The 26,868-nt window shown below is 37.5% G+C and overlaps 2 protein-coding genes across 47 annotated transcripts in view; one reads left to right on the top strand and one right to left on the bottom strand.

Moving 5' to 3' along the window:
• The first annotated feature begins 1,127 nt into the window (after window positions 1-1,127).
• Window positions 1,128-8,237, top strand: LOC130162351 (zinc finger protein 260-like). Its single transcript, XM_056366050.1, has 3 exons — window positions 1,128-1,382; window positions 2,396-2,587; window positions 2,893-8,237. Exons 1-3 carry the CDS (start codon window positions 1,280-1,282, stop codon window positions 4,494-4,496), a joined length of 1,899 nt encoding a protein of 632 aa, XP_056222025.1. The 5' UTR covers window positions 1,128-1,279; the 3' UTR covers window positions 4,497-8,237.
• Window positions 8,238-15,382: 7,145 nt separating this feature from the next.
• Window positions 15,383-26,868, bottom strand: part of LOC130162078 (ankyrin-3-like) — a 166,872-nt gene continuing 155,386 nt past the window's right edge. For 42 of the 46 annotated variants that reach the window (XM_056365548.1, XM_056365545.1, XM_056365542.1 and 39 more), the window contains 7 exons: window positions 23,134-23,806; window positions 22,838-23,018; window positions 22,398-22,481; window positions 20,416-20,499; window positions 19,867-20,136; window positions 17,934-18,005; window positions 15,383-17,002 (listed from right to left, as the gene is read on the bottom strand). In XM_056365548.1, coding sequence (XP_056221523.1) covers window positions 17,958-18,005; window positions 19,867-20,136; window positions 20,416-20,499; window positions 22,398-22,481; window positions 22,838-23,018; window positions 23,134-23,806 — 1,340 coding nt within the window. In that variant the 3' untranslated portion in view covers window positions 15,383-17,002; window positions 17,934-17,957. The remainder of the gene's footprint in view (window positions 17,003-17,933; window positions 18,006-19,866; window positions 20,137-20,415; window positions 20,500-22,397; window positions 22,482-22,837; window positions 23,019-23,133; window positions 23,807-26,868) is intronic. The other 4 variants (XM_056365574.1, XM_056365575.1, XM_056365550.1 and 1 more) reach the window with 3 other exon arrangements.

Raw genomic sequence — 26,868 nt, 5'->3', positions numbered from 1 at the left:
CTTCCCATGTCTATGCAATTTATGTCAAGTTACACAGAAAAGCTTTTTGATAGACAGGTTTGAAAATAATGTGATACGGATAAACAATTTGTGAAGATGAGAAATATGCAAATATTGAAGTTTTCAGGCATTAATAGAAGCTTTTTTCTTGATTGACAGAGAAAACCTGTTGTTGTTTCATAATCTCAGCATCCAGCTTCAAACAGAAAGTTGTTTTTTTTCTTTTATTGAATAATCCCTTTCTAAGAACATGATATGAAGAGCAATTTAAAACATTTATATTTCATTCAACTTATAACTGACAAAGCTGATCCCGTTCAATAAAAAGCAGTTGTGTATGAATTTGGACACATCACTTGAATGAAAACAAAACACAAAACACAACTCCTTGTTCACAGTCAAACTGCTGATCCTGCAGAACTACAGTATACAGCCCATTTATCTGGCAGATTTGAACTGTTTTGTAGGTGGTTAACCATTTTAGAACTGCAAAAATTAGCTGATTAATCAATTAGCCAATCAACAAAAAATTAATAAGAAACAATTTTAATCTGATAAACATTTTAGTCAAATGCAGAAATGCTGTTTCAGCTTCTCAAATGTCAGGATTTAAGGCTTTTCTTTTTCATATATCATAGTAAACTGATTATCTGTGGGTTTTGTACTGTTGGTCAGACAAAACAATAAAATGGAGACAACATCTTGGATTCACTGTAATAATGATTATAATCTGCAGATTAATCAATAATGAAAATAGAATTTTTACTCCTCTTGTCACAAACCAGGCCGCACGTTAGTACCCCGCACTAGCACACAGAGCCCAGGTGTGCCAGGTCTGCTGATGAGCCCAGGTACTGACAACCCTTTGCCACACCCACCTCTAATACCAGTAAGTTTTATTTTTAAAATATCGTTCCTGAAAAAAAGAAAAACTAAGAAGATGAATAAATTACCATAAAACCCTACAATTCCGTTTAAAAATTTTTATTCAGTCAAAAGGTTCAGTAAACACCTGAATTTCACAAATGTATGATTTTCTGTATTTCATGTGGGAGGTCTCTCGGGGCTGAGAACAGACGGGGCGCTGTAGCTCTGCCCACCGTGAAGTTTACAACAACAGAAGAAGAAGACGCGCTGGCGGAAGTAGTATGACTGCTCTGTACCTGAGCTGGTAATGTGTTGCGTTGTGGTTATGTTGTGTATATTAAAGTAACTGCGTGGGAGCAGCTGAAGCCGCGAAATGCCCACAGGCTGAGGGGGCAGAGCCGGCCAGTGCATCATGTCCAGAGTTCAGGTGTTGAGGGCGCTGGTCGCCGAGAGACTGAACTCCGCTGCCGAGGAGATTTTGAATGTTGTCGAGAGGAAGATGCTGCACGCGGCAGGTTTGTAACACAACAGACTTTTTATTAAGAGGGGAAATATTTTAGTAAGTCAACTTCTTACCTCCGAGGGCAGAACACTTTTCACATAACAGGGTTAAAAGTCTTGAATCCACTGCCCTCAAAAAGGTACTTTTTGTTTAATTGTTTGTTCAATAAAATGTCAGAAAATTTAAAAAATGTCCAACCCAGTGCAAAACCTAAACATGTTAAGTTTACTGTCATAGAAGACAATAAAACCAGACAATATTCACATTTGAGAAGCTGAAACCCTAGAGTTGGAGTTGTCCTGAAAAGATGAATCAGTTGTCATAATATTTGCGAAAACTTTTTCTGTCAGTTGACTAATCTATTAATCAACTAAATCGTTGCAGTCTCATTTGTTATATCTTTTGTCTGTCATGGGACAGTACAATTCTCAACGACCCAAAATGTAGATTTTAGTCTGTTATATTTTAAGGGGTTAATCCCTCCATCACTTTTCTGCTGCTTCTCTGGGCCTAGATATAGACAGATCAGGAGACAATGGGCCCCTGGGCATAAATTGTGTATGTTTGTGGTTGTTTTGTCTCTCTTTTTCATCATTTAGCATCTGTTTGTGATTGTCTTTTATTTCTTGAGGTTGTTCTCCGTTTCTTCCACCTATCACCAGAAGGAAAATAAAATAACTGCCTAAATTGCCTGAGTGCTGGCTAACTGTAACAGCTGTCAGGAAATTACTCAGATTTCTGTATTCCATCTCCTGGTATTAAAGAGTTAGTTCTTGCAAATCAGATAAAAAAAAATCCATTAAGACAATGGGGAAGTACACTTAAAAACAAATGCAGTCTAACACAACAGATCCTGCTTCATGAAGGTTATTACGTTCAGTTTGTATTACGATTTTGAGGCTACATTTTTTTGGAGCTGGGAATTCTGTTTAGTCTGCTTTAATGCATGGTGGACAAACACAAACAGTGCAAGTGAATGGACATTTGTTTGCTACATTTTTATTTGTATGTTTGTGTTTCCTACAGAAATGTCGCCTGAGCAGCAGAGGGCAATCGTACACAAGCAGCTGTCTGCTGTTGCTGATGAGATCTTTAGGATCCTGGAGATGATGATGAGTGAATATGAGGCAGATGTCTCCCATTCCCATGACGACATCGGCCGACAACGACAGCTGCTGGACATCACACTGAAAACTGAGACAAACTTACATACAACAGGTACAGTGTACATCAAATCGTGTCTATATTGCATTTCTGCATTATGTAAAAATATATTTATTAATTTTTCAGTCATTCGTCATTTGCTAGAATTTCTTACAAACATTCGTGAACAGCTTTGAGCCATGAGTGTTAGCGTGTAATTTAGTTAATTTGACTTGAGGTGATTGCAGATTTAAGGCCTTATTTTGTTGCTCATGCACATATACACTTTTATAGGCAATACTATCATGGCCTTGGATGCTGGTATTTATTGTCTTTGACAGTATTTCCATGCTGAATTTTCTCTTCCATCCTCCCTTCAGACAGACTGGCACTCTCTGGGACAGACATTTCTAGCCGAGTCAAGAAAACATCAGGTCCTCCACAGTTTAAAGATGCAGCTACGGAGACAGACTGTGAGTTTATCCACGGTAAGGCCTCACAACATAACCAAACACAAAGGGCAGAGAAGGGCACCGAAACTGTGATGGGCGCAGAGACTCGAGGAGAGCTCTGTGTGCTGCCACCTGGTGACCAGGAGGTTCTGTCATCTAAAGATTCAGAGGTGGGGAGTGAAAAAAATGACAGTGATGAAGAGCTCAATGAGAAACTTCTTAAATCAAACAGAAGAAGCACATTTCAGAGACAAAGTCAGGGAGCAGATAGTTGCAAAATGTGTGGGAGGTGTTTTCACGAAGGTGCTGCTGGGAAGAAAGAGAAAAAACATACAGGGAAAGTCACTGCAACAGAAAAGAGCCAAACTACTACAGGTCAGAGCTGCTGCAGAGTCTGCGGAAAGTTTTTCCGGTACAAACGCTCTTTTCTGAAACACGTACTGAAGCATGAGCAAAGCACAGATCTGTGTGGAGTCTGTGGAAAACATTTGGGCTCTGATGAGAGTCTAAAGCTGCATATACAAACCCACAACGAGGAAAACAGCTGCAGGGATCAAACAGATGACAAAGAGTCAAAGGCAGAGTACTCTGACGCTGAGAGTAAAGTGGGCGACAGTGACGAGGACTGGAAGGAGAGCGAAGGAAGTGACAGTGATGACGGAGACAGCGATAAAGATGAAACCAGAGAAGGAAAAACAAAAATCCATGCATCAAACAAACCTAAGGGACCTAAGAACAAGGACTGTAAGGATTTATCTCATCTGAAATATAGCTGTAAAGTCTGCGGCAGGTCTTTCTGCTACAGAGCCTCGTTTTTGAAGCATGTGCAAGAAGACGAGAGGGACACGGATCATTGTGGTGTCTGTGGGAAACATTTTGAGACTGAGGAGAGCTTGAGGCTTCACTTGCAAACTTACATCAGAACGAATGACTGCGAAGTTTGTGGCAAACATTTTGACGGCCATAAACAACTGGAGATGCACATGAGAACCCACACTGGGGAGAAACCGTACATCTGCAGCGTCTGTGGCAAGGCCTTCGCCCAAAACGGAAACCTGATGGGACACATGAGAGTTCACACAGGAGAGAGGCCGTACGTCTGCAGCGTGTGCGGTCAGAGCTTCAGCTTCAAGGAGTACATGATGGCTCACATGAGAATCCACACCGGCGAGAAGCCGTTCCTGTGCAGCGTCTGTGGGAAAGGTTTCAGACAGAGGGGGACTCTGAAAACGCACATGATGATCCACACGGGCGAGTCCACTCACCGGTGCAATGTCTGTGACAAGAAGTTCTACAAGAGCGGTGCGCTGAAAATCCACATGAGGTCCCACACAGGAGAGAAGCCGTATCTGTGCAACGTCTGCGGGAAAAGCTTCACGGCGAGCAGCTCGCTCACCAAACACATGGGCGTCCATGAAGGGGAGCAAACGCACCGCTGCAGAGTCTGCGGCAAAGGGTTCCTGAGGACAGAGGATCTGAAAAGACACGTTCTGACTCACAGGGATGAGTCCACACAGCTGACAACTCTTTAATGCTCAGATTGATTCTGTCTGTTGATAAAGGAACAGTTTCTAAAATTTATAAAATGCACTTTGCTCTGTTTCTGAGCTGAAACAATGCAACATTTTGATGGTAGATTAATCATTTGTGAGGAGTTAGTTTTTCTAGGAAATTGATAATTTGGGGGTTTTGTGCTGTTGATCTGACAAAACAAGACATTTGAAGATACCAAGTTACAGGGGAAAAAATGCTTTTTTCAAAATTTTCTGACACAGGTTATGGTGTATTTATTGGTACATTTATTGCTGTTATTCTCTCAATCTTGTTTTTTTGTGGTCCTTGAAATTAGACTAGACTAAATTCTATTAGAAAATGAATCTGCCAACTTTTGATGATCAAATTATCCTTCAAGTCATTTTTCAAGTAAAAATATTTGAGGAGATTTGACTGTTTAAGCCACTCAAAGTGGAGCATTTATTTCTCTTGTCTTGCAGTATAGCAAACTGAATATCTTTGGGTTGTAGAGCTGTTGGTCAAACAAAACAAGACATTTGATAACGTCGCTTTCAGCGCCAATAAAAATTTTCACTGGGATTTACATGTATTTTTCACAATTCTCTGATGTTTTATAGACCAAACCAATTAATCAAGAAAACAAGTGGTAGATCAGTCAATTATGAAAATAATCATATTTGCTGCCATAAAATATATATTTATATTTTATAAACAAAACTGCTAATTACTTGATAATGAAAATAATTGTTTGTTGTAGCCAAAATCTTAATCTTGTGTCTGTGTGTTAAATATGGAACTGGGGTGAGGATGTGTATATCTTAGCTCAGCATAAAGATAGGGGGAAACAACTAGCCTGGCTCTGTCTTCTTTGCACAACTGCTGGAAAGAAAGCAAATTAATATATTTACCTAGATGTTGAACTATTCCTTTTAAATAAGAACAACATTTTACACTGTGTGCTGAACAAAGGCTGGATTGATGAGCATTTTATACACATGGTCTCGTGATTTGGTAAAAAGTTTAGAAACACTATTATTTATTTAAAAAAATTACAATAATATGTTCTGCTGTGACTCATTATATGATCTGTATTACACTTTATACTATATTAATGAAGACTTTACTGTATCACATGAACCACACAACTTGAAGAAGTCTGTGTACCTTGTGCCTTCTTAAGACTTTTGGCACACTTGCTAAACTCTAAAAGATCAGAAATGTTTATAATCCTGGTGATTTTAATCCACTTTTACGCAGAATACTGGTTCAGGTGTTGTATCCGTCCTCATGTGGGGTGCTTTGTAAAAGCCTGTATTGATGCTCTCTGCTCGTAAATCTTTGCCAGTGGCATCAGATTCAACTATATCCTAGTTTTCAGCACCTTCAGTGCAACATTTTCTGAATCTTCTTTTCACAAAATGTTGGTTAAATTATTTAATTATATAAAAATAATGGTTAAATTATTGTATAATGGGCAGGGTTTCGAAAATCAATAATATAGCCATGAAACAATATCTGAAATGTAAAAAGTTGTCGCAATCGTCACTTAGTAAGTGTTAAATATAATAAAATAATTAATAATAATGGAGTGGCAACTCTGTACATTAATAAAAAGTAAATATATTCAAAAGAAAGATTAAGGAAATTAAGGGAATCTTTTTAAAGAAATACAGTGGCAAGAAACTAATATCACACAAACAATTATAATCTTTTGTTTCTTTATTGAATACAGCCATTAAATATTCACAGTGCTGGTTGAAAATGTAAGTGAACCCTTGGATTTAAAAACTGGTTGAACGTCATTTGGTTTGATAACCTCATACGAGAGATTCCAGTATTTGCTGATCAGACCAGCTCAATGTTCAGGATGAAGTTTGGACCGTTCTCCTTTAAAGAGCTGCTTCAGCTCAGACATATTCTCAGGATGTCTGGTTTGTAGGTTTCACTGCAGGTCATTCCACAACATCTCTACTGGATTATGGTCCAGGGCTCTGACTGGACCATAATCCAGACGGTGGATTTTCTTCGTCTGAAGTCATGCTGTAATAGATTTACTTTGATGTTTAGGGTCACTGTCCTGTAGCATCACCCAGTTTTCTACTGAGCTTCAGCAGGTGGACAGACACCCTGATATTATCCTGTAGGATTCCTTTATAAACTTGAGAATTAATTTTCCACTCAATAATGTTGAGCTATCAAGGACCAATGGCAGCAAATCACCCCCAAACCATGATGCTTCCTCCACCCTGCTTCACCTTTGGGATGCAGATGTTGGGATGTAGTATGCAGTGCCCTTTACACCACAACCTTTACAACCTTGAGCGTCTGTGTTGAGCTTTTGGAGTCATCTCAGACGTCCACTTCTAGGGAGAGTAGCCACAGAACTGAATCTCTCCATTTATAGACAGCTTGTCTGACTGTAGACTGAGGAAGATCTAAACTCTTTGCGGTGACTCTGACCCACTCAGCTTAATGCTAATCAATATTCTTGATCATAAGTCTTCTGAGATCTCTTTTTTGTGAGGCATGGTTCACATCAGCGGATGTTTATTGTGAACAGCAAACTCCAAATGTTGAGATTTTTTAAAAGTCAAAGAGTCTTTAACCCGCACCTCCAATCTGGTTTCATTGATTGGACTCCAGGTTGGATAACTCCTGACTCCAGTAAGCTTTTGTTGATGCCAATAGACAAGCTCTTCACATACTTTTTGCAACCTACACTGTAATAATTTGAATGATATTTTCAATATGCACAACAACAAAACAATGAGATGTGTGTTATTAGTAAAATAAAAAAAAATTAAAAAAAAGTGTTTTTTCATCATTTTAATTTGGATGAAAATCTGACCATATTTAAGGACAAAATAAATGGAGGCAATTCCAAAGGATTCTCTTACTTTTTCTTGCCACTGTAAAATGAAAAATTGAACTAATGAATCTGATCTTAGCAAGATGTTGATTAATTTAAAGCCAAAACGCACAATGGTATGTTTAAACTTTATTTCATATATAACCAGTCTTAACTGATGTTCATAGTTTATTTTGTGTGATTTACTTTGCAAATGTTTAGTCTGTGAAGAAGCTTTAGCTCAAACCAAAATTTGCTGTTTATAGATCATCTCCTTAATTACATTCCTTGTGCTGTAAATACATCACATCATAAATAATTAGGCGGTGATTCACACACAAATTTTGCCTAAGATGTTGTATTTAATGATATATGTACATGGTCATGTCCATATGCTCGTAGCATATGCTTGTGTCTTTGTCTGATCATTTACTATAATAATTTTATTGAACAACTGTCTGAGGAGCGGTGTTACACAAAATTACATGTAAAAAATATGAAATATTTCTTTTTAAGGCAGTGTTTTTTTTTTTTTTTTCATTTCTTCTACTTATAAAAAGGAAAAATGTACAAAACAGCTTTGTATAATGTCACAATTTTTATTGTACCTTTATTTTACATAAAATGGTGCTACAGTATATTATTTAAATTCATAAATAAATTCAGGAAATCTGTCTTTCTTTTGTCATTGACTGTTTAATATGAATTTTATTAGATTCAATCTGAGGACAGTGCCTCTCTTCAGATGTAAATTAACTGTTTATCTAAGTCATGAGGCATTAATTTCATTTAGATGCAAACCAGTTTACCTCTACCTGGTAAATATTAGCATGTTAGCATTGTCATTGTGCTTTGAGCTAATGCTGCTACGTAGATTCCGTCTTGTTGAATAAATGACTTTGCAATTTTCTGTTCATTGAGTAATTGACTTAAAGCTTCAGCACAACAAAAGTACAAACCTCTGACTTGTCGAGGACCCCCACATGAAGCAGAATTTAACTGACAGGAGCCCCATACTTATCCAAAAGTGGTAAAAGTTAGATTTGGGCCTTAAGTAAATGATAAAACTAAAAATCAGGTCTTCACTTTATGAAGAAAAACTATTTATCAAACTTGTTTCGACTTAAAACGCTGCCATAGATTTGACAAAGATGAATTTTGTCCTGGTAAACACCAGACTAACTCCTGACAAGTCGGTCACTCCAGTCAGTTTTTCCTCCCAGGGTGTGTGTGTGGTGTCGCAGGTTGACGTCCGTGGACCTGGAGGGTGAAAAGATCATACACTAATGTTACAAATATTAAGCTGATACAATAGTGCTGAAACATATTATTCGACTGGTTGGTCAACAATCATTACATTCATTTTCCAAGCAAAAGTGTGGAAAACATTCTGTGTTCCAGCTTCTCAAATGTGAGGATTTGCTGCTTTTTAGTTGAAAAGCTGAAGATAATTTTAGTATCTTCAGGTTTTGGACTGTTAGTCAGATAAAACAAGCAATCATCTTGAACTGTATAAACTATAACTTTAACATTTTATGTCATTTAAAACAGGCATAAAAAAGTCATAGTACAGTAATTCATAAAAAACATGATAGTATAGTAAGTCATAAAAAACACAATAGTATAGTGAGGTATAAAAGGGCCATAGTATAGTCAGTTATAAAAATGTCATGGTATAGTAAGGCATAAAAACAACATAAGTCAAAAACGTCATAGTATAGTAAGGCATAAAAAACGTCATAGTATGGGAAGTCAAAAACGTCATATTATAGGAAGTCATGAAAACGACATAGTATAGTAAGGCATAAAAAACGTCATAGTATAGGAAGTCAAAAACGTCATATTATAGGAAGTCATGAAAACGACATAGTATAGTAAGGCATGAAATTGTCATAGTATAGGAAGTCATGAAAACGACATAGTATAGTAAGGCATGAAATTGTCATAGTATAGGAAGTCATGAAAACGACATAGTATAGTAAGGCATGAAATTGTCATAGTATAGGAAGTCATGAAAACGACATAGTATAGTAAGGCATAAAAAACATGATAGTATAGTGAGGTATAAAAGGGCCATAGTATAGTCAGTTATAAAATTGTCATGGTATAGTAAGGCATAAAAACATCATGGTATAGTACAGCATAGAAAAGTCATAGTTTAGTAAGTCAAAACAACAGTATAGGAAGGCATAAAAACGTCATAGTATAGTAAGGTATAAAAACGTCATAGTATAGTAAGTCATAAAAACGTCATGGTATCGTAAGGCATGAAATCTTCATGGTATAGTAATTCATAAAAAATGTCAAAGGATAGTGAGTCATAAAAACGACAAAGCATAATAAGTGAAAAATGTCATAAGTCAAAAACGTCGTATTATAGTAAGTCATGAAAATGTCATAGTTCAGTAAGGCATAAAAACGTCATAAGTCAAAAACGTCGTATTATAGTAAGTCATGAAAATGACATAGTATAGTAAGTCATACAAATGTCAGTATAGTAAGGCATAAAAAGTCATAAAAACGTCATGGTATGGTAAGGCATAGAAAAGTCATAGTATAGTAAGTCATAAAAACGACATAGTATAGTAAGGCATAAAAATGTCATATTATAGGAAGTCATGAAAACGACAGTATAGTAAGGCATAAAAATGTCATAGTCTAGTAAGGCATAAAAAACATAAAAACGACATAGTACAGTAAGGCATAAAAACATCATAAGTCAAAAACATCATAGTACAGTAAGGCATAAAAACGTCATAAATCTAAAATATCATAGTATAGTAAGACATGAAAATGACACAGTATATAGTAAGTCATAAAAATGTCAGTATAGTAAGGCATAAAAAGTAATAAAAACGTCATGGTATGGTAAGGCATAGAAAAGTCATAGTATAGTAAGTCATAACAACAGTATAGTAAGGCAAAAAAACGTCATAGTATAGTAATTCCTATATGTCATAGGATAGTGAGTCATAAAAACGACATAGCATAGTAAGTCAAAAATGACATAGTACAGTAAGGCATAAAAACAACATAAGTCAAAAACGTCATAGTATAGTAAGGCATAAAAAACATCATAGTATAGGAAGTCATGAAAACGACATAGTATAGTAAGGCATAAAAACGTCATAAGTCAAAAACGTCGTATTATAGTAAATCATGAAAATGACATAGTATAGTAAGTCATACAAATGTCAGTATAGTAAGGCATAAAAAGTCATAAAAACGTCATGGTATGGTAAGGCATAGAAAAGTCATAGTATAGTAAGTCAAAACAACAGTATAGGAAGGCATAAAAACGTCATAGTATAGTAAGTCATAAAAACGTCATGGTATCGTAAGGCATGAAATCTTCATGGTATAGTAATTCATAAAAAATGTCAAAGGATAGTGAGTCATAAAAACGACAAAGCATTGTAAGTGAAAAATGTCATAAGTCAAAAACGTCGTATTATAGTAAGTCATGAAAATGTCATAGTTCAGTAAGGCATAAAAACGTCATAAGTCAAAAACGTCGTATTATAGTAAGTCATGAAAATGACATAGTATAGTAAGTCATACAAATGTCAGTATAGTAAGGCATAAAAAGTTATAAAAACGTCATGGTATGGTAAGGCATAGAAAAGTCATAGTATAGTAAGTCATAACAACAGTATAGTAAGGCAAAAAAACGTCATAGTATAGTAATTCCTATATGTCATAGGATAGTGAGTCATAAAAACGACATAGCATAGTAAGTCAAAAATGACAGTACAGTAAGGCATAAAAACAACATAAGTCAAAAACGTCATAGTATAGTAAGGCATAAAAAACATCATAGTATAGGAAGTCATGAAAACGACATAGTATAGTAAGGCATAAAAATGTCATATTATAGGAAGTCATGAAAACGACAATATAGTAAGACATAAAAATGTCATATTATAGGAAGTCATGAAAACGACAATATAGTAAGGCATAAAAATGTCATAGTATAGGAAGTCATGAAAACGATAATATAGTAAGGCATAAAAATGTCATAGTATAGGAAGTCATAAAAACGACATAGCATAGTAAGTGAAAAATGTCATAAGTCAAAAACGTCGTATTATAGTAAGTCATGAAAATGACATAGTATAGTAAGTCATACAAATGTCAGTATAGTAAGGCATAAAAAGTCATAAAAACGTCATGGTATGGTAAGGCATAGAAAAGTCATAGTATAGTAAGTCATAAAAACGACATAGTATAGTAAGGCATAAAAATGTCATATTATAGGAAGTCATGAAAACGACAGTATAGTAAGGCATAAAAATGTCATAGTATAGGAAGTCATGAAAACGACATAGTATAGTAAGTCAAAAACGTCATAGTCTAGTAAGGCATAAAAAACATAAAAACGACATAGTACAGTAAGGCATAAAAACATCATAAGTCAAAAACGTCATAGTACAGTAAGGCATAAAAACGTCATAAATCTAAAATATCATAGTATAGTAAGACATGAAAATGACATAGTATATAGTAAGTCATAAAAATGTCAGTATAGTAAGGCATAAAAAGTAATAAAAACGTCATGGTATGGTAAGGCATAGAAAAGTCATAGTATAGTAAGTCATAACAACAGTATAGTAAGGCAAAAAAACGTCATAGTATAGTAATTCCTATATGTCATAGGATAGTGAGTCATAAAAACGACATAGCATAGTAAGTCAAAAATGACATAGTACAGTAAGGCATAAAAACAACATAAGTCAAAAACGTCATAGTATAGTAAGGCATAAAAAACATCATAGTATAGGAAGTCATGAAAACGACATAGTATAGTAAGGCATAAAAATGTCATATTATAGGAAGTCATGAAAACGACAATATAGTAAGGCATAAAAATGTCATAGTATAGGAAGTCATGAAAACGACATAGTATAGTAAGGCATAAAAATGTCATATTATAGGAAGTCATGAAAACGACAATATAGTAAGGCATAAAAATGTCATATTATAGGAAGTCATGAAAACGACAATATAGTAAGGCATAAAAATGTCATAGTATAGGAAGTCATAAAAACGACATAGCATAGTAAGTGAAAAATGTCATAAGTCAAAAACGTCGTATTATAGTAAGGCATAAAAAACATCATAGTATAGGAAGTCATGAAAACGACATAGTATAGTAAGGCATAAAAAACGTCATAGTATAGGAAGTCATGAAAACGACGGCATAAAAATGTCATATTATAGGAAGTCATGAAAACGACATAGTATAGTAAGTCAAAAACGTCATAGTCTAGTAAGGCATAAAAACATAAAAACGACACAGTACAGTAAGGCATAAAAACATCATAAGTCAAAAACGTCATAGTACAGTAAGGCATAAAAACGTCAAATCTTAAAATATCATAGTATAGTAAGTCATGAAAATGACATAGTATATAGTAAGTCATAAAAATGTCAGTATAGTAAGGCATAAAAAGTCATAAAAACGTCATGGTATGGTAAGGCATAGAAAAGTCATAGTATAGTAAGTCAAAAATGACATAGTACAGTAAGGCATAAAAACAACATAAGTCAAAAACGTCATAGTATAGTAAGGCATAAAAAACGTCATAGTATAGGAAGTCAAAAACGTCATAGTATAGGAAGTCATGAAAACGACATAGTATAGTAAGGCATGAAATTGTCATAGTATAGGAAGTCATGAAAACGACATAGTATAGTAAGGCATGAAATTGTCATAGTATAGGAAGTCATGAAAACGACATAGTATAGTAAGGCATGAAATTGTCATAGTATAGGAAGTCATGAAAACAACATAGTATAGTAAGGCATAAAAAACATGATAGTATAGTAAGTCATAAAAAACATAATAGTATAGTGAGGTATAAAAGGGCCATAGTATAGTCAGTTATAAAAATGTCATGGTATAGTAAGGCATAAAAACATCATGGTATAGTACAGCATAGAAAAGTCATAGTTTAGTAAGTCAAAACAACAGTATAGGAAGGCATAAAAACGTCATAGTATAGTAAGGTATAAAAACGTCATAGTATAGTAAGTCATAAAAACGTCATGGTATCGTAAGGCATGAAATCTTCATGGTATAGTAATTCATAAAAAATGTCAAAGGATAGTGAGTCATAAAAACGACATAGCATAGTAAGTGAAAAATGTCATAGTATAGTAAGGCTTAAAAAAACATCATGGTATAGTAAGTCATGAAAACGTCATAGTTCAGTAAGGCATAAAAACGTCATAAGTCAAAAATGTCGTATTATAGTAAGTCATGAAAATGACATAGTATAGTAAGTCATAAAAATGTCAGTATAGTAAGGCATAAAAAGTCATAAAAACGTCATGGTATGGTAAGGCATAGAAAAGTCATAGTATAGTAATTCCTATATGTCATAGGATAGTGAGTCATAAAAACAACATAGCATAGTAAGTCAAAAATGACATAGTACAGTAAGGCATAAAAACAACATAAGTCAAAAACGTCATAGTATAGTAAGGCATAAAAATGTCATAGTATAGGAAGTCATGAAAACGACATAGTATAGTAAGTCAAAAACGTCATAGTCTAGTAAGGCATAAAAAACGTCATAGTATAGGAAGTCATGAAAACGACATAGTATAGTAAGTCAAAAACGTCATAGTCTAGTAAGGCATAAAAAACATAAAAACGACATAGTACAGTAAGGCATAAGAACGTCATAAGTCAAAAATGTCGTATTATAGTAAGTCATGAAAATGACATAGTATAGTAAGTCATAAAAATGTCAGTATAGTAAGGCATAAAAAGTCATAAAAACGTCATGGTATGGTAAGGCATAGAAAAGTCATAGTATAGTAAGTCATAACAACATAAGTCAAAAACGTCATTGTATAGTAAGGCATAAAAATGTCATAGTATAGGAAGTCATGAAAACGACATAGTATAGTAAGTCAAAAACGTCATAGTCTAGTAAGGCATAAAAAACGTCATAGTATAGGAAGTCATGAAAACGACATAGTATAGTAAGTCAAAAACGTCATAGTCTAGTAAGGCATAAAAAACATAAAAACGTCATAGTACAGTAAGGCATAAAAACGTCATAAATCTAAAACGTCATAGTATAGTAAGTCATAACAACAGTATAAATCATAAAAACGACATAGCATAAGTAAGTCAAAAACATCATAGTACAGTAAAGCATAAAAAACGTCATAGGAAGTCAAAAACATCATAGTCTAGTAGGGCGTAAAAAACGTCATAGCATAGGAAGTCATGAGAACAACATAGTATAGTAAGGCATGAAATTGTCATAGTATAGTAATTCATAAAAAATATCATAGGACAGTAAGGCATAAAAACATAGTATAGTAAGTCATGAACACATAAGTCTAAAACATCATGGTATAGTAAGTCATGAAAACGTCATAGTTCAGTAAGGCATAAAAATGTCATAAATCAAAAATGTCGTAGTATAGTAAGTCATGAAAATGACATAGTATAGTAAGTCATAAAAATGTCAGTATAGTAAGGCATAAAAAGTCATAAAAACCTCATGGTATGGTAAGGCATAGAAAAGTCATAGTATAGTAAGTCATAACAACAGTATAGTAAGGCAAAAAAACGTCATAGTATAGTAATTCCTATGTCATAGGATAGTGAGTTATAAAAACGACATAGCATAGTAAGTCAAAAATGACAGTACAGTAAGGCATAAAAACAACATAAGTCAAAAACGTCATAGTATAGTAGGGTGTAAAAAACGTCATAGCATAGGAAGTCATGAGAACAACATAGTATAGTAAGGCATGAAATTGTCATAGTATAGTAATTCATAAAAAATGTCATAGGATAATGAGTCATAAAAACATTGCATAGTAAGTCAAAAATGACACAGTATAGTAAGTATAGTAGTAAGTATAAAGTATAAGTATAAAAACGTCATAGTATAGGAAGTCAAAAAGGTCATAGTATAGGAATTCATGAAAACGACATAGTATAGTAAGTCATAAAAAGTCATTGTATAGTAAATCATGTTTGTCCTGGTTGTAACCACAAACTTGTAAAACACCAGACTGACTCACAGATTTTCAGTTTAAACACAATTTATTTTTCTGCTTAAATAATTACTTGGATCATCCAGTGTAGGCTATGTTGGTTCGTCATACATTTTGGTACCAGATTTATTATCAACAATGGATGCTTAGGGTGGTTTTGTATGAAAAAAGACAAATGAAAAAAAAAACAGATTTACACAGGAACAGAACATCTGATTTTTAATGTGTGATCAATTCTGTGATTCATTGTTGTGATTTTTTTTTTTTTTTTTTTTTTACCCATTGGTAAAAACAACCAGATTTGGGTGACAGGGGCTAAAAATTAGATCCTCTGTTCTAATGTAATTACAACCAATTAAATAAAGATAAAAATCATCAAACTGTCAAAATAAAAGCAGTCCCCTTTGTAAAACCACAGCAGACCTAAAAGCCATATCTTACACTTGTAGTATGCCTGATGGGTGTACAGATAGACAGGTTTTATTTGATGTTACACACACACACACACACACGTGCGTACACACACATATGGGGCGGGGGGGCTGCTAGCAGTTTGGAGTTAATGCAGTCGGCAGGTTACATTCAGGGACACTCAGTACCGCCCTGAAGCATAAGAATGAATCTTGCCACTTGAGTGTGGAGTGTGTGTTCTGTAGAAAAAAAAATAAAAACAGTAATAGACAACAGATGTTTGGTGTTATTTTGAGTGCTCACACAGACAAAAGTACCATCAGACCCTCTCTAATTGTGTTACAGTGCTTTTGAATTAGGAGAAACAAAAAGAAAAGCGTTAAAATAAAGTGACGTTACATGCAGCAAAATATAATTTCTCTAAAGACAATGTTCCACAGACGGAGCGGAAGTAGCTGTTGGCTTTAAAGAAACGTCCTTTGTTTAAAATCAAGCAGTTGTTTGTTTTTTTTTTTAAATCTCCATTCACGTCTCATTTACATACAGCTGTTTTGTTCCTTTTTATATTCAGTAAGGAAGAGCATGTCAGGTCACACACTCAAGGCTGCTCAAACAGTGTCGACCTCTCAATACAAATGCACCGACTCTGCAAAGCTTCATCAACTTAAAATCAGTGCATAAACAATCTGTGAAGCTACTGATTTTTTTTTTTTTTAAAGATTTTTATACAATGTCATTTATATACAACAAAAAAAATCACCCATTTACCATTATATTTCATTTTTTAAAAAAGAACCACATGGTACAAGCCCAGTACTGTGGGTCCAGGAGGAAAAAATAGACCATATAAGGCGAGTGTCTGAGAGAGATTGAATCACAAGTCTTCCTTTTCTGTCAGCAGTTTTCTTTTTTTTTTTTTGCTTTTTTTTGTTTAATTCCATATTTGCGTCTTGTCTTTGGTCGCAGACGCCTTCCATCCGTCTAAAGACAGTTCCAGCTCTCACGTCCATGCGTGTCCCTCCGTGCCCCTCCGTGTTGTTTCCGACAGTGAGTGAGTTTTGGTGACATGCTCATGCGAAATCAAAGAAAAGTAACTTGTTGCGTCGTCTTGCTGAAAAACATGCGTTGTTAAAGTGAAAGCTTCAGACACGTTTCGGCTTGATTGACGAGGCTTCTTCGTTTTCAGGGGCTCCAGTCCGTTTTTCCTCCCAGGGTGTTTGTGTGGTGTCGCAGGTGGACCTGGAGCGTGAAAAGATCAGAAACTAATGTTATAAATATTCAGCTGATGCAATAGTTCTGAAACTGATTATTTGGCTGGTTAGTCAAAGATCATTACATTAATTTCTCAAGAAAAAACATCTGGTTCCAGCTTCTCAAATGTGAGGATTTGCTGCTTTTTAGTTGAAAAGGTTGCCATGGCGCCGCATGAGTGGCAGCCTGCCACAGCAGCACTGTACTCTAATCTAAGAAAAACTGAAGATAATTTTACTCTTCTTCAGGTTTTGGACTCTTAGTCGAACAAAACAGAGCAATTTGAAGACATCATCTTGAGCTGTAGAAACTATAACTTTAATGTTTTATGTCATTTAAAACAGGCAAAAAAAAGTCATTGTATAGTAAGTCATAAAAAGGACATAGTATAGCAAGGTATAAAAAACAACAGTTTAGTAAGTCATAGAAATGTCATAAGTCTAAAACGTCATAGTATAATAAGACAAAAACGTTATTGTAAAGTAAGTCATAAATGTCATAGTATAGTAAGGCTTAAGAAAACGTCACAATATACTAAGTCATAAAAACGAAATAGTACAGTAAATCAAAACCGTCATAGTATAGCAAGGCATAAAAAACGACAGTATAGTAATGTCATAGTGTAGTAAGGCGTAAAAAAATATTTTATAGAAACACTGGAGAGAGTTTCATGCTTTAGTCATGAAATGCACCTTCCATATACAAGCTTATCTGCTGCACTATAGGTTCATATTTAATCTGCAGACACAGGTGTGTTATTAATTCTCCCATCAAACTCTCAGCAAGAAAAACAATTACACTTCCCCAAATGTCAAACTATCACTAAAAGCACTACGTACAAAATATATTTTACATTTTCATTAAGATCATTTTTGACTTTACAGATCATATATCAGTCATAATGTTAATGGCTCCTTACCAGATTCAGTTGAGAGCTCCACTGTTATGACTGACTCCTCTTCCCTTGTTTCTTGTTGGCGCCGTCTCCAGGCTTGAGAGAGAGAATGGGTGGGGGAAACAGAAAGAAGTAAAAAGAAGTGTTAGTGTGGTGCTCAGGCTTAATCTGACCCATGTGGGTTAATGAAGCAGCGTTGAGCTCAGCTACTGTTCGTCGGTAGATCACAGGCAGCATGCTGCAAGACAGACGAGTTTAAGGAGGAAGGAGGAAAAAAGATGTTAAAATTACTACTTTCATACATTTGCAAACAGAATCACACGTGCTGCATCATTACATGTTAAAAGAGACAAAGAAGAGGAATTATTTATTATTTCTATATTAGTTGAAACACTTGTGATATTAGTAGTTCTCAAGCTCAATCAATGAGCTGTAAAAGCCTGATGGTTGGTGTTGTAACACTAAGTGCTACTGATGCACTGGAGTGCAGAGGAAACACACAGCACAATGCAACCACTGCAAACCATAAAACGCCTATACAGTCAGTCAGGCCTCTGTATTGATGCTGCTGCTCTCTATTACACAGCACTTCACAAACTGCAATCCTTTAAATCACACACGCATCACAGCAGCTCAGAGTAACGCTGAGATCAGGCTACACAATGTGAGCCAGTGTGATGCTATGAAAATGAGTGTTAGAAAACGGTTGGGAAAGATGATTTGCCACAACATAATATTAATATTGTCTACAGTCCATTTCCTCCCAAATGTAGCTCAAATTTAAAAAAAAAAAAAAAAAAAAAAGAATTAATTTTCGTTTTCAACCACTGTTATGTGAATATTAGAAGTTGGTGCATTGGGATAAACAGCTGGCGGAACTAATTATCTGTCGGGTACGGTTCATGCATTATCATTGACGTGATTAAAGGAGCGCGAGTCGAAACCGTAAATGAATGAAAACAATGTGGAAACTGTGATGGAAATACGTCTTATCTGTTTGTTTCATACATTCATTTGAAGAACATATCTGATGACTTGTCTCTTCAGTGGAGGTTTTAGTCACATGCTTCATTTAATGGGTCATTATTTATTTGCTACGTCTGTTTCCATCGCACATTGTCACATTCTCTTTTTATCAATCAACAAACTTTTCCACCTCAACCAAGTGTAAAAACTTTAAAAGAGTTTCTACATGCAAATTGAAAATGTGAATAAAAACAGGGGGATGGAAAAAGATCTATAATTGTGGATGTCAGAATGTTTTTTCGCCTTCTCTTGCCCAATTTAATATTGAAGCCATGGTTGTTGACGTTTCAGTTTTGATCCTGGAAGTCTCTTGCGCCTCCTCACTGATCACCTTTGCCCAACATGTTTGACTGCTCAGGCTTCAAGTCGTAGGCTCACATGTCTTGGCTAAGTTATGGCAGGAAAAAAAAAACCCTCTGTAGCCCGATCTCAGCATTACTCCAGAGCATGATTTCTAGCCTGTAGCTGCAGCTGTGGTGTATTTCACTATGGTTAACCCTGGATCCAAAGAGCTCTACAGACAAAGATAAACTCAGAGAATATTTTAACTAATGGGCCTTGATTTGGAATAAAATTCCCAAAGCTGGTCACCAAACTCTGACAATACAAGAGAAAAGATACATGTATATGCATTTTTAGTTTCTCCACCAGCCTCTAGTTTACTCTGCTTCTTTGCAGTTGTATTCCAGGCAGGAAGTTTAAACTCTGCAGGTCGGTCTGTAAAACCAAAGCAGTGAGCTAAAAGATGCTAACAGCTGTGCTGAGCTGCAGGGTTGTGTGTTAAATCCTGTAAGGGTTTGACTATGACTGATCCTTTTACATTACGCTGAGTGATTCCACTGTGTGTTTACATACAACTACAGCTTCATGCAGGTGTCAGTGGGCCAGGAGGCTCCTCTGACTACGTTAGATGGTTGCTTCTAACGCCAACCTCATTTTTCCCTCTCTGGGCCTCCTCTCCAGACTTCTCAGCCTTGTGGCCCTGTCGGGAGCGCTTCCCTCTCCTCTTGCCCTTCCCCCCTGAGGCTCCTCCTCCTCCTCCTCCTCCTCCTGCTGCTGCTGCTGCTGCTCCTGCTGAAGGAGCATCTGCTACCCCACCACCAACACCACCAGCACCAGCTCCTTCTTCTGTAACAGTTTCGCTTTCACTTTCCCTCCTCTCCTCAGAGTTGAACACACGGCGCACCACCTTCCTGATCACCTGTAGGGGCAGAAGCATGTCAGGGGGAGGAAGGAGGAGGAGGGAGGAGGAGGGAGGAAGCAGGAAAAGCATTTTGTGAGAAGAAATAATGGAAAGAAGGGTGAGGAGGGTACATGGTGTGTGTGTGTGTATGTGTAGGTGTATGAGACAGCATGTGTACACCCTGTGTGGTGGTTTTAGATAACAAATGTTACTGGGTATGTATATGTGTGTGTGAGTGTGTGTGTAAGCTGTGGGATAAAGATGCGACAGGTGATGGTGGAGGGTGAGGACGATTACTTTTCTGGTGACCAGATTCCCGTCTTCATCTGTGAACTGCTCCTCCGTCACAGACTCTCCAGGAATGTTTTTGGCCTCCTCTCCCTGGGGTGAAGGGTTACATTAACAAAAAAACACCTCAGGGAATGGGAGAGGTGAATGGGAAGGATTATGTGTTATGAAGTTATGGATAAAATAGTTATTAAGAAAACACAGGAACAATCCTAAACAGACGTCAGGTGCAGTTTGATTGTTACAAATTCTCAGTCTGAGAAAACAATATCCTAAAACTAAACAGTCTTTTCCTCACACTGATCAGCTAATCAGTGAAGAAACAGGACGTCTGAGGAAGCTGTGAAATGTTTATGCTGTTTTTTCTTGTTTATTTTTAATAGAGCAAATATTTAGCATTTTAGCAGACTAAGAGTTCTGAGAAATCTCAGCTGATGCTAGTACATTACGAAGGCTGACCTCGACAAGTTAATACGGTTCGGCAACTTCAAAATACAAGCCTGCAGTATCAGAGACAGGCAATTACTCTACAGTGATGGAAACTATTTTATCATCACGTCAACAGATGTTTCTTGGCAGATTCCGACAACTTAAAAGAAGAAAAAAAAAAAATCTATCACATCAACAAAAAAAGCTTCAAACTTTCCACAGCAAACTTAATCAAACTCTGCCATGATTATGATTTTCAAACCTGTGTCATGCACAAGAAAGAATTTGGTAACACCTCATTCAACAACACTGAAGACAAATGTATCACACTGTCAGCTCAGAAATGAGGCTGCATTTACATAGGGACAGATCTGCAATTCTCTGGTTCCAGATACAATCATGTAAGTATTTGCCGTTTTTCTCTTTCTCTTATTATTATATTATTATTATTATAAGTTGAATATAAGACATCACTTTGGCCACTTTGTGAAAGCGGGGTGGGTATTTTTCACCACGTTCTCACAAGTGATTAATTAATCAATTGAGAAAATAATTGTCAGACGAATCGATAATGAAAGTAATAGTTGTAGCCGTGCTGTTTTTAATACACAAAAGTATGAGTATGAGAAAACATTTGGTTGGTTCAGCGTCTTTCTGTAGGAGTTTGTGATAAGGACACACGGACAAATCAGCTGCTGAGGGAATAAAACAATAAATCCTTTAATAACTAGAACCACCTAAAGTGTGTCTGCTACCGTCAGAAGGGATTTGAACATACTTTGCAGATTTTCTGCTCCTGTGGAAATGCAGCCTCAGAATTATGCTCAAAAACGGAAACATACTGTTTACAGCAGCACAACCGATTCTCCACCAGCCAAGGACCAACGCCAAATCCCAAACAGCACGGCAGGTAATGTAGTGGCTCACACCAACAAGCAGTGAGTAGCACTTCATGCTACAGCAGGGCTAAACATCCACACACACTCACTGTCCCTCTCTCACTCCCAAACACACACACACACACTCCCCTACGCAACTATAGTCGGGTTTCTATCCACTTGTTGAAGTTTTTGACCAAATTCTTGGAAGACTGGCAAAAGATGTGAATTGATGTGTGTTTATATCCACTACTGTTATGTGAATATTGTGTAATCAAGATAAATAGTTGGTGGTGCTTATTCTCCACTTGGGTGCCATAAAATCACCACAGAAGAAGAAAACTAGGTCGGAAACCACGTGGAAATATGGCATTTCTGTTTGTTTCATTGTTTCATAAAAACCTGCTCTGTGATAGGTTCTCTTTCTGTCACACCGTCTGACTCTTTCAAACACTACAGCTGCACACAAACACACTCCCATGTTAACAAATATGCACAGAAACATACTCTCAAACTTTCTCTCTGTAAAACACACAAATTCTGTCACGGCAAGGTAATGTTTGGTCTTTCTGTTCATCTCTGTGCCTCATTCTTCTTCACACACTTGCACAGAGTCACAGAGCTTAAATGCCACTTCACTGCACACTGCCTGCAGCTCTCACACACACACCAGGTCTCACACACCTTCAGTATGACCCGTCTGCGGTACACCCTGGTGGTGACAGTGGTCTCCTCGTCAGAGCCGGACTCTTCAGCTCTGACACGCCCCTAACGAAGGCAGCGCAGTAGCAGTGCAACATTAATGACCCCAGTGTGTTTGTGAGTGTGTACGTGTGTCAATTTTATATATATATATATTTTTTTTTTTAAATACAAATTTTGCCACTGAATGAATATGATCAAAAGAAACTGGAGTGCAGGTTCATATTCCTGGGCTGTGCTTCAAGTCCTAAATATTTTAAGCCGACTAAACCAGAATTTAATCCTTGAAAGTCTGTGTATAACAGAACAAAGATATATTTGAGGCCTTGAATTAAGACAAAATAGATCTTTTTCAAAGCTTACAGACGTCACCAAAAACGGAAAAAGGTAAAACAGACTCCACCTGGAGGAGTGATTCTCACCTGGACTTTGTGCTGGGACCTGTCGCCTCCCTCCTCCCGTCCTCTGCTTGGTCCCGCTGTGCTGCCGTCCTCCTGAGATCCCTTCTTCTTGGCCTCCTTTTCCTTCCCTTCCCAGGCTGCGTCAGTTTGACCTCCATTCTGTCTGTCAGCCTGAGCCTGGGGCTGCTCCATCGAATCAGGGCTGGGGGGAGTAAAACATAGGGAGGCGCTGCCATCACAAAACTGCTGCGGGTCTCACTGTTAACATTGGTGTGTAAATACTGGGGGGAAAATGGTAGAATAAAAGCAAATCCTACCTGCCCTCCTGGGTGCCATGCAGTGATGACTCTGCGATCGTGTCGGACATCTCGCCTCTCCAACCTGGAACTGAACACATGACTTTTTCTGCTTGCCGTACTTGTTCGAGGATGGCATTCACCCTCTCCTCTGTCATCTCCTCGTCCTCCAAGCCTCCCTCCAGCTTTATATCCTCCAGCAGACTCTGCAGCCTCTCCTGGGTCATCTCCTCTTCTTCTTCTTCCTCCTCCTCTTCTTCCCGCCTTCCATTTCCTTGAGCAACATCTGAGACTGCATCTTCTTTTTGGTTTCTCTCCAAACCAACAACTGGCCCTGCCTTCAGTTCTTCTGTTCCTGATTTCTCCACCGCCCTTCTGTCATTATCCGGCCTCTCATAAGAAACCAGCTTATCTTCCACTTTTTCTCCTGTGGTTAAGGCTGTATCTTCTGCCCCAACAATGGGGGGCACCGAGCCACAGGGGCCCGGGGCTGGGGCGACTGTGAGGGGGTCGCTGCTGATGGTACTGGTGGTCTGAGTGAGAGAAAGGTCGCTAGGTCTAGTAAGCGTGGTCTTGCTAGGGGAATCTAAGCTAGCATCACCCTCGCTAAAGAAGTCGTCTGAGCGCAGCGGGGTGGGGGGCTCGTAGTTCAGTTCTGTCGGGGTTTGCAGCTCCAGATCTATATTGTGGTATCCTGGGTGGATGGCAGGAGTAAAGGATTAGAGGGTAAGGGGATTGAAGAGGGAGGGAAAGAAAAAAGAGGGGAGGGAAGGAGGAGGGGAAGGAGAGGTAGAGTGGTGGAGGTGATGAGATGAGAAACACTTGTAACATCTAAAGGCAGCATTTGTTCAAAAGTCACACAGGTGTAACTCAAACCCACTTTAAAGCTGCATTAACTGTTTTCTTTAGCCACTTGGGGGCAGCAGAAACAAGCTCTGAACACAACATTGACAAGCTATCACTTTATGAAGTTGTTAAAGGGAACTTGCTTTGCCTGTTTACACATCCTGCAGACACACAACAATATTAGAATTAATTTGGAATTGTGTTTATGTTCTTTTAGCTTTTTTCTCTACCAACATGAAATATCTGTCTCTTTAGCAGCTTAAGACAATGTTGAATAGTGAACCTGCATACATCCGGTGACTAAAAACACAACTTTAAATGAATGCTCATTTGGCTTCATGTCAGCTGAATGTGTAAAGATGTTTGCTACCTCATTAACCATATCTTAACTCCATAAGGTGATATGTCACTGTTTTGCAACTTGTTCTGCTGCCCCTTATTGGCAAATACAAATCAATTAATACTGCTTTCAGGATTTTCCTTCTTCAACCAACACATTTCTCAAACAAGTGGTGTGTGACTGCTGAACCAGCACTGCAGACAAGACACATGACTAGATCACAAAGAGATGGAAACAGAGAAATTAAAGTACCAAAGGCAGAATATAAAGTTTAAGATAGAAACTTCACTTATACTGTATTTATATAAAATGTACATGAACATTCAGTCACTCTAAAGTCATCAAGAACTGCTGGAGTGATGTGTCAAAGTGGCACTTAAGTCAGAAATGCCTTTTGTAAAAGCACTTAACCTCCAGACCCAGAGTCAAAACCAGAGCTACTGATTTTGTGAAATTAATGAGAAGGGGTCTTCATTACAGCACTTTAAAACAAGCTCGACTTCAGCTTATCGGCTCAGTAATTGTTCCAGTTAATGAGCAGAGGCTTGAGCTGAATCCAGGTAGGTTAGTTGTGTTGATTGAAACAAAAGGCAGAGAGGAGGAGCAGAGCAACCAGCAGGCATCTAGATGTAAAGCTCAGGGACTGAACGATCCCGCCTGAAGTAAGGAGGGACACCAGGAGGTAGGGGAGAGGGTGGAGGGGAGGGGGGAAGTGGAGGGGGAGAAGGAGAGTGGTGATGTAGGGGAGGCGAAGGGGGACATGGAGGTGGGGGAGAGAGACTGGAATTGGAGGATGAAAGGGAAGAAAAGGATGGAGGCGTAGAAGTGGGAGCAAGTTGAGGAGGAGAGGAAGCACATATTGAAGATGGAGAGGGGGGAGTGGAAGGGAAAGGGGGAGAAAGTGAAAGAGGAGGAGGAGATGGAAAAGAGGGAGAGGAATGACTAGATAAGGAGAGGCAGGTGTAAGGAGAAGGAAGAGGGGGAGACGGTTTAACAGGTGCAGGGGAAGCAGAATGGGGAGGAGGGCGAAGAATGAGAGGAGGAATTGAGGAGAAAGTAGGAGACGAGGGGAGACAAAGGGGTGACGGAGGAAAGCGAGGGGAAGAGAAGAATGAGGAGAAGCTGAGGGGACTTCGAGGGGAGGAGGGAAGAGGCGGGGAGTAAGGCAGGGTGAAGAAATGAGGGAGGACAGGAGCGACAGGGAGGAGGTAAGCAGGAGGTGATGATGGGGGAGACGGGAAGTGAAAGACAGAGGAGGGAGATAGGACAGCAGGGGGGGAGGGGAAAGACAAAGCGGTAATATGGCTGAAATAAAAGGGAGGGGAGGAAGAGGAGGTGAAGGAGGGAGGAGTAGCGTGGAGAGGGGTGACAGGCGGAGACATTTGAGGACACAGGGGGAACGTAGGAGATCTGACAAGTTTTGGAGCTATTTCAATTATCACACAGAAAAAAAAAAACAAAAAACATAAAACACAGAACAATTGTCAGACAAGACTTGGATGAAACGAAAAACACAGCAATTTAAAACCAAACCAGTTAATGCACAGACAATGAATTGAACACATGATAGACGAAGGCTTGATGTTGAAGAAGCTGCAGAAGCAAAAATAATGCAGACCAGAATCATCGGATTGCTTATCTCAGCAGATAAGCAGGAATAGACTTCTTAGTCAAGAGCAGTAGCATCGAAAACATCCACTACAGGAGAGGAAATAAAGTCACACTCTGAGTCAGGTTTTGGGATCTAGGCGATCTAAAGTTTGTTCAGCTGTGAGTTAGAAGACAGGATGGGAACTGAAGAATAAATTTGAATAAATTCCTCCAGAAATATTTGCCAACCCTCCAAACAACTGCTGAGTCCCGATTTCTTACTACAGTATTTATTGTGTATCATTTATTTTATACAACCAAGGAATAAAACAGTATGTCAGCAATACATTGGGCAGTCCTGGGTGGCAGCCACAGAAAAGGGGCTGTGAGCTGCTCTTTTTAATGGAGCTGGGGCAATTAACCAGATGTACATTTGCCTAAACACACAGTTAGTCTTCATCCTTAACGTCTGTTCACTTGCAAAAGTCAAAAATATCGTTTCAAATCACTTCCAATAAAGAGCAAATGTCATGTTTGTGTAGCTCATTTCAACAAGTGACACAAAGGTGAGATTTATTCTTCATCACAAGTGTTTTCAAACTGTATTACTCATTTAATTTCAGTGATGAAGACTAAGTGGTTGGTTTGGCGAATTTATGTCTGCACGGCTGCTTCCTGTCTGTCTCCAAAGATCTTTTTGGAAGTTTGTCAGCAAAACTGGGAATTTATTCGAATTTTTTCTGCTGCAATTTCTTTGTGCATTGCATTGTGGGACAGTATTGTACATCAACAACCAACTCAAAAATTAAGTGTTTCTGTCCACATACTGACTCAGTTTACTTAATTTAACCACTGTTCAACTGCAGACACACTAATTACTCAAAACTTACTTAGAGTTACTATGGAATTGGGACACAGCTGAACCACACTACCAAGGATATATCTGTGTTTGAGAAATACTAAATTCCTTTGTTTAATTG

Source organism: Seriola aureovittata, chromosome 21 (assembly GCF_021018895.1).
Source record: "Seriola aureovittata isolate HTS-2021-v1 ecotype China chromosome 21, ASM2101889v1, whole genome shotgun sequence".
Classification (NCBI taxonomy): domain Eukaryota; kingdom Metazoa; phylum Chordata; class Actinopteri; order Carangiformes; family Carangidae; genus Seriola; species Seriola aureovittata.
Note: the sequence above shows the minus strand (reverse complement) of the source record. Positions and strands in the feature narration are given on the sequence as shown.

Coding starts and splice junctions, on each gene's coding strand:
- LOC130162351 (XM_056366050.1), top strand. CDS start 1,280: ATGTCCAGAGTTCAGGTGTTGAGGGCGCTGGTCGCCGAGAGACTGAAC. Junction 1,383..2,395: donor GAAGATGCTGCACGCGGCAG/GTTTGTAACACA, acceptor TGTTTCCTACAG/AAATGTCGCCTGAGCAGCAG. Junction 2,588..2,892: donor GACAAACTTACATACAACAG/GTACAGTGTACA, acceptor TCCTCCCTTCAG/ACAGACTGGCACTCTCTGGG.